Source organism: Quercus lobata, chromosome 2 (genome assembly GCF_001633185.2).
Source record: "Quercus lobata isolate SW786 chromosome 2, ValleyOak3.0 Primary Assembly, whole genome shotgun sequence".
Classification (NCBI taxonomy): Eukaryota; Viridiplantae; Streptophyta; class Magnoliopsida; order Fagales; family Fagaceae; genus Quercus; species Quercus lobata.
In genome coordinates this window covers 25,685,518-25,693,020 of record NC_044905.1, presented here as the reverse complement: position 1 = coordinate 25,693,020, position 7,503 = coordinate 25,685,518, and the positions used below count along the sequence as shown (strand labels likewise).

The 7,503-nt window shown below is 35.2% G+C and overlaps 1 protein-coding gene across 1 annotated transcript; it reads right to left on the bottom strand.

Moving 5' to 3' along the window:
• Positions 1-4,971: 4,971 nt before the first annotated feature.
• On the bottom strand, positions 4,972-6,542 carry LOC115978285 (PLAT domain-containing protein 3-like). The gene is made up of 2 exons (XM_031100309.1): positions 6,385-6,542; positions 4,972-5,619 (listed from the first exon to the last, which is right to left on the bottom strand). Exons 1-2 carry the CDS (start codon positions 6,451-6,453, stop codon positions 5,119-5,121), a joined length of 570 nt encoding a protein of 189 aa, XP_030956169.1. The 5' UTR covers positions 6,454-6,542; the 3' UTR covers positions 4,972-5,118.
• Positions 6,543-7,503: the final 961 nt, after the last annotated feature.

Genomic DNA, 7,503 nt, shown 5'->3' with positions numbered 1-7,503 from the left:
TATACACATATGCCTGGAGGGTTGCAAGAGGGTTTCTTGGCTGGATGCATGCCATTTGAAGACCAAGACAAGAGACCAATTGATTAGTGCAGTTGGCAAAGACCCCAATGATGAGTACTCCCCTTTTGCTTTTGCAGTAGTAGAGGCTGAAAGCAAGGATTCTTGGATTTGGTTTCCGAATTTGTTGCTTGTTGAGATAAGTGATAGCAAAAGATGGACTTTCATTTCAAATCAGCAAAAGGTATGTATTTAATGTGAACTAGTTGGTTTTCAAAATATCATTAAAAAATGCTCTATATTGACTGTAATGAGTTATTGTTCTTGGTAGGGATTGGTCCAAGCCTCTATTAACAATTGGCCACAGTATGAGCACAGGATTTGTTGCAGGCATTTATACAATAATTTAAGGAAGAATCATCCTGGAGTGCTCATTAGAGACTTGTTTTGGAAAACAACCAAGGCAACATAAACAAGAGTTTGAGAGGGCAATGAATGAACTGAAAGAGATTGATGAAAATGCATATAATTGGCTTAATGCCCATTCAACAACCATTTGGGCTGGGCATATGTTCAGTGGAGATGGTCAAAGTGACATAGTGCTCAACAACAGGATTCTTTAGTTTAGAAGCAAGCCAATAATCAGCATGGTATAAGTTATATTGTTTGTCATTATTTGTATGTGTTTTAAGTTCCATAGTTATATGTGTTTTGAAGGATACGTTTATTAATCATTTGTATGTGGTTGCAGCTTGAGTGAATCAGGTTGTATTTAATGGGAAGATTTCAAGCAAATTGGAAGATGATTTTAAAGGTAAAGTCAGAGCTATGTCCTAAGATTAGGAAGAGATTATATAAAGAGAAGATGGGTAGCAACAGGTGGCTAGTATGTCGGGCTGGTCGTACCAAGTTTGAAGTGAAAAATATGCTAGAAAGTTTCACTGTGGACCTGGCTGAATCCAAGTGCAACTGTAGGAAATGGGACATAACAGGTATACCATGTGTCCATGCCATTTCGGCATATTTTTCAATAAAGAGAATACTGAAAAGTATGTGAATGACTGTTACAAAGTGACTACTTACCAGGCTTGCTATGAGCCACTTATAGATCCAATTAATGGGCAAAATATGTGGAGACCTAGTGTCCTTCCACTTGTATGGCCTCCTATCAAGAGAAGACCTCCTGGCAAGCCTAAGAAGAAGAGAGGAGCTTGATGAACCAATAAGTAGAAGGAAATGAAGGGGAGTAGGCATCTCCAAGCAGTGCAAGTCTTATAGCAAATTAGGGCACAATAGAAGAAGCTACTAGGGAGAGGTTAGGGGGAACACTTCCCTACCAGGGAATGCCAAGCAAACTAATAAGAGGACTAAGTAGGTAAAATTTCTAAACTCCAACCTTTTAACAGATTGTCTGGACATGGGTAGTAGCATATTTTTTTTTTTTAAATGATAACTGTATTAACCTAAGATTGTTTGTAGGCCAACAACAGAAGTGCACCTCCAACCTCCAACACTGCTAACCTCAGAAGTGCACCTCCCACCTCCCAACACTGCTAATGGCAAAACTGCACCTTCAACCTCCAACACTACTACCCTCAGAAGTGCACCTCTACACTCAAGTGATATCACATTTTTATCCAAGTCAGAAAAGGCAGAAGAAGAACAAGGCAGTCACATATGAGACTCTCAATGCAATTGGTAATGCATCAAGGTACATGGAAGCAATGAGGTTTGCTAAGAGCCAATCCTTTGTGCATGGTCCAGGAAGATAAGCAATTTGACAATGGCTCTTAACTGAGCTCCCTTGTTTCTTGTTGTTATGTTCAAGCCTTTTTGGCTTTCCTTTTGTACTGGCTAAACAATTGGCCTAAGTTTGGTGTAATCATGTAATGGCTGAACAATGGCCTCTTTTGGTAATTATTTTGGTACACCAAAACTTTATTTGCAGCAGTAGTGTATGTCTGAATTTCAATAGCAAATTGACAATGATCTCATTTACTTGTTGCCATTTTGTGATAGTTTGGGAAGTATGAGAAGTAGCATTATGTATTGTCAGATTCTCAATAGCATTTTCTATATTGAGAAGCAGGTATTTGAATTTCAACAACAAATTGGCAGTTTTTTCTTGTTGCCATTTTATGATAGTTTAGGAAGTATGAGAAGTAGCATACTATATCAGATCATGCCATTTCATTATATCAGTATATTAGACATAAGAAACAAAGACAAAACCACAATGACCCATTTACTTGATACCCTTAACCTTTTATTTTCAAATTAGAAGAAGGATTCCAGCTGCCTATCATGAATTAGAATCAAAAGTAACTCAAAATATTTTTATCATCAAGCATCTGCCTTGACAATTGAATATCATAACATCAAGCATATGTCCAAAGTAATGAAAATTTGTTGTTCCATTGATAACTATTTCCAAGAACAAGTAGAGCATCAAGTGGGAAATTGCTAATTTGAAACTTAATATTACAAAAATTGCCAACAACCAAAAAGTTTTACTAACCAACTGCAAAAACTAACCCCACCTATCTAACCAAACTACTAACCTTCCATAACTAAAATGACCTATCTAACTAGGAGGTGACCCACCTATCTAACCAACCAAAGACATAATCACACAAAGGCATATCCCATAAATCACTAAAGACAGTGCCAACATTCCTGCCAGAAACTTCTCTTCTCTTGTAGCTTGCAATTTGAGTCTCAAGTGTGATAATCCTTTGCCTCTGCTCTGGGATAAGCACTTTGTCGCGCTCACATATTTCATCATCACGCCATAACCTTCTGCCAGGGTTGTCTGCTGTCCACGACACCACTACCACTAGTTTCTCACCATAAAAGCATCTCATTGGACCTCTTCTCCTCAGGCTTCCACTAGTTGATATAGAGCTTGATTCCATGGTATGAGATTTCGAGGTAAAGGCAGAGGCAGAGGAGCTCAAATGTACAAGAGGAGAGGAACAAGAAATTTAGCTTAAAGGAGCTCAGATCGTGAAAAAATGAGGATTAGGAATTGATATTCCGTTGGAGGTGGTGGTTTAAAGGGGAGTGACACACACGTGAGTGTGTCACGTGAGGCTCACATGCAAGAAATTAAGGCAAGAAGGTGATCTAGCAGGAGGAGTGGTGACACATAAGAGAGAAATTAATAATTTAATCTGCCGTTTGCCATCTAGGATATTTTCGTTAAGGCATTGATGATAGGGACTAAAATGGATGGCGTTTTTCTAAATAAGGACTAAATGTGGTAAAAACAAAATGTAGGGACCAAAATGAGAATCGGGGAAAAATGTAGAGACAAAAAGTGCATTTCTGCCTACCTTATGAGCAATGGATCATATGAATAACCTTTTCATTTAAATTTTATATCTACTATATTAGTGTGTCAAATACCATACACATATTAAGTAATTATTTTCTATATAGAATTTTTTTTTTTTTTATGCTTCACTAATATCATTGAAATTAAACATTAAAATAGATAGAATTTTTTTTGGGTGAATTTAATGACTTATTATTGGCTTAATATTTAAAATTTTCACTCTTAAATTATAAGTTCTCATTATTCTTAACATGTACTCCAAATTTTGTATGCTTGTTACACCACTCAATAAGTTTTTATATCAATATTTTAAATTTTATATCATTGGATCACTCATTCTCATTATTCTTATTATGCATACTAAATTTTGTATTAATCGAATGTTCTTCACCATTCGATTTATAATCTCATATTCGTATATAATTTGAAAAAAATTATCCATAATGCTCATCAAATAGATCAAGTGAACATAGATTGAGAGTTATCGCATTTATATATTGATGAAACTATAGTTGTTTTATTATTTTAAAATACACTTAAAGGCATGATTTGGATTGTGAATGATATTCGATAGATATGAAATTAAACTTATATAATAATTAATCATTAATCAAATGGTGAGACTAACAAAATATTAATTTAATGTAATTTTTAAATTGTGTAACTATTATTAAAATCAAATCAAATATAACTTAAACCTAGCTTATATTAGAAATGGGTCAAGAGATAACTTGCATATGGAAGATCAATCAAATAGCTCAGGGTAGGCATTGATATGATGCCAGTCAAAACTTTCTCTGATGCTTATGCCTATGGCTCACAACCTCTTTTGATAAAAATGATTTATTTTCTTCTTATGTTTTTTCATCTCCTGGGTGTCACGGTTGATTGTATATATAGCACTTTCGGTCTACTTCGAGATTCCAGCAACCTTCCAAGATTGGGCCTTTATGGCATGTTTATCGTGCAATTGGGGCGAGATTGTATGGCATGCATCATGGCTTGATGTAAAGGGTTATGACCATGACCTCCATAGATTTGGAGTTCTGCTTTGGAAGTTTTATCCCACCTAAATAAGGGATCATCCATCTCTTGAGGTTTTTCCGATAATTTGATAGTTACAACAATGGAGAGGGGATTCGAATCTTGATTCTTCTAATAAAGGAGAGAAGACTATGTCACTAAGTTATAAAACCTTTAACGTCCATTTCTTGAATTTGCCTTATTAATTAGGGAGAGATCTTTCGTCATTACATATTTCATAGAATAGTATTTCTTAAAATAGGGAGTATCATCAAGCATATTCCCATCAATATCAAATATATTTAAGTAAATTTTAAATATATCAGATTCTAGGAGCAATCTAAATATATGATTATCTAAAAAATAAAAGCTAAATATATGGTTATGGGTGGTGATTCATATTCACATAATTAAAAGGCGAAGTTGTATGCTTTGATTGTTTTCATCTCCTTTGTTAGATAACAGTACTACTATTTTCTTAAGTTAACTTAATCCATTATATGAACAATATTACTATTTTACAAATTCTTTTTTTTTTTTTTTTTTTTTGAGAATACAAATTCATTTTATTGAAATTATGGAATTTCTAACTAGAATTTTATTATAAACCCCCAACAAAAGAAAGAAGAAGGATGGCTTCTAAAATAGTAATTTGCATTAGAAGGCATCCGAGTCACACTCACAAGGTCATCACACACAAAACATCATAGTTATCCCAAAAAATAACACCAAAATCTCTGCTTTTACATCTCCACATTGTTCTATTCTGAAGCGGAATAAGCAAATGTTTTGGGATTCCCAACGGCAAAGCGCCCACTATTTCTGCGCTGATTTGAGTCATTTTCTGCAGCATTGTTCCACGTGTCACACCCATCAAGAACAACGCTAAGCTTATACGGAGGAGCATCACTGGCAAGCCAACGATCAACGTAGAAGATGCTCTGTGAACATGCTTTGTGAGGCCCTGAGGATGTGACTTCAACGTAGTCACAGAACCAACCGGAGTGCGAGCCAGAACCATCCGAGGTCAGGTTTAGTCTGCAGGCCGATGCACCAATGCAAGGTCCTCGGCCACTGAATATATCCACATTGCCACGCTCGAAGTAGTTGTGTTTAGGACCCATTAGCCCCCATGATTCTAGATTTGGAACCGACACAGACCTGCCTGAAGGGTCGCCAAGGGTGAGGCTGATCTTGGAGTCTGTACCACCTTTGATCACTGACCCTGTCTTCACGAACAGGGTGTACACACATTCCTCCTTCTGCATATATGCATGAATGGTAATTATTTAGACAGAGAATATTGATCTCATCGAATATGGAATAGATGAATTCTTCATGCATGCATGATGCATGTATATATGGGAAATGATATAAATAATTAATGAATGTCTATCAATGGTTTTGTAATCGATGTTCAAATTTGATATTCTCACCAAGTCTACTTTTCACTTATCTGAAAATCACATATTAGATATGGGCATATGGCTTATTATTGTTTCACACAAATGTTTCACATAATGTCTGTAGGGTCACAATTTTGGGGATGTATCTCTTCGGATAAAATCCGAGGACATCTCTTTCTAGTAAATCTATGTTATCTTTCTTTCTTTATCTTCAAGACCTGTTGGTCGATCGTCTGATTCGCTAAGATCCAAGTTTCCAACTCATTCTCTACAAATTCATTTTATTGGGCTCATTGGACCAAGACTCCATACAATTTAGGCTTGGGTCCCAAAATTGTGACCCTACAATGTCTATGCTTTTACATCAAATAACCACATTTTGCATATGATACAAAAGGGATGTGAATATGATGTGAAAGAATCACATAACTGCATTTTACACATGATACAAAAAAGTGTAAACATGAAGAGAAAGAGTGCAACCATCGTTGGATATGAAACAATCAAAGCCCATTAGATATTATGATGATGGTGGCGATGGTGAAGACATGAGACATCTAACTCTAATTAAGGAAGAGAGAATAAAAAAAAGATGAAAGTATGGTGATGATTAATGCTTACAGTGGAGTCTCCTGTGGTCGCAAAGAGGAAGAGAGCAATGAGGAGGATGGAGCAACCACCGTTCGCCATTTTTGTTTCTTAATTCCCCTTCTTCTGCGTTGGATCTTTGGCAAAAGATGATGTTTATAGGGTGTCAGAAGGGAAGCACCTATATAGAGGGGATACATACGTTGAAACCACTGTGTAACAAAGCTGGCTCTTTGCCTTGGTTAAAATTTAGGGGCAGTAACTTTATTTAGGTGCAGTATATTAGGTTTTCTAGTTAAATGTAAATCTATAGTTAAATTGAATTTAATTAATTATTTTGGCCAAATACTAACGCTACATTTTTTTTTCACAATTATTGATATGATATGTTGTAATTGGTGTATAATAAAAGCAGTGTCGGTAGTGAACTTAGATAGGGTTAGCTCTAGGCCTATGCCACAATGTAAGGCTCCTTGCTAAAGAAAGACCCCAAAATTGTGGCAGCTAATTTATGTGTGTGTGTGCACGTGTGTGAGAGAGAGATAGATGTGTACTCTTTCCTCCACTCTTAAGAAGACCCAAAAAATTATGAACTAATAGAAATTCAATCAAATTATGAGCATGTCAAATAACTATTTTACACAGTAGATTGTCAAAATCAATCACCCCAATCTCTCACATGATTACACCCTAAACAATCTCTCTCTCTCTCTCTCTCTCCACCAAATTAAATTTGGAAATAGATTTCAGTTTCCCTTCATTGTGCCATGCATTGCCTTACCAAAGGCGAATTAAGACTCTTTTTTTTTTAATTAATAATAAATTCTCTTTTCGTTTTGTTAGATTTTATGTTTGAATTATGATATTAGAATCTCTATATGAAATTAATCTTTGTTTGGTTAGAATAAATTCATTGAGTGATGTGTTGAATTCATCTTTGCTTCAGTAGTTAGGCTGTAGATATTTAGTGACTCCATTGATAAGTGAAATTCCAATTGTATATTTGATAAATTAAATGCTATTGCTCTATGCTTTATAATATATTTTATTCTTTTATTTTATATTGTGATAGTGCTTCTTTTATTTGTAAATAATTTTCTTTTTATATTAATGCCTACTAGAAATTATCAATTGGTGTATAAAAACTATAGA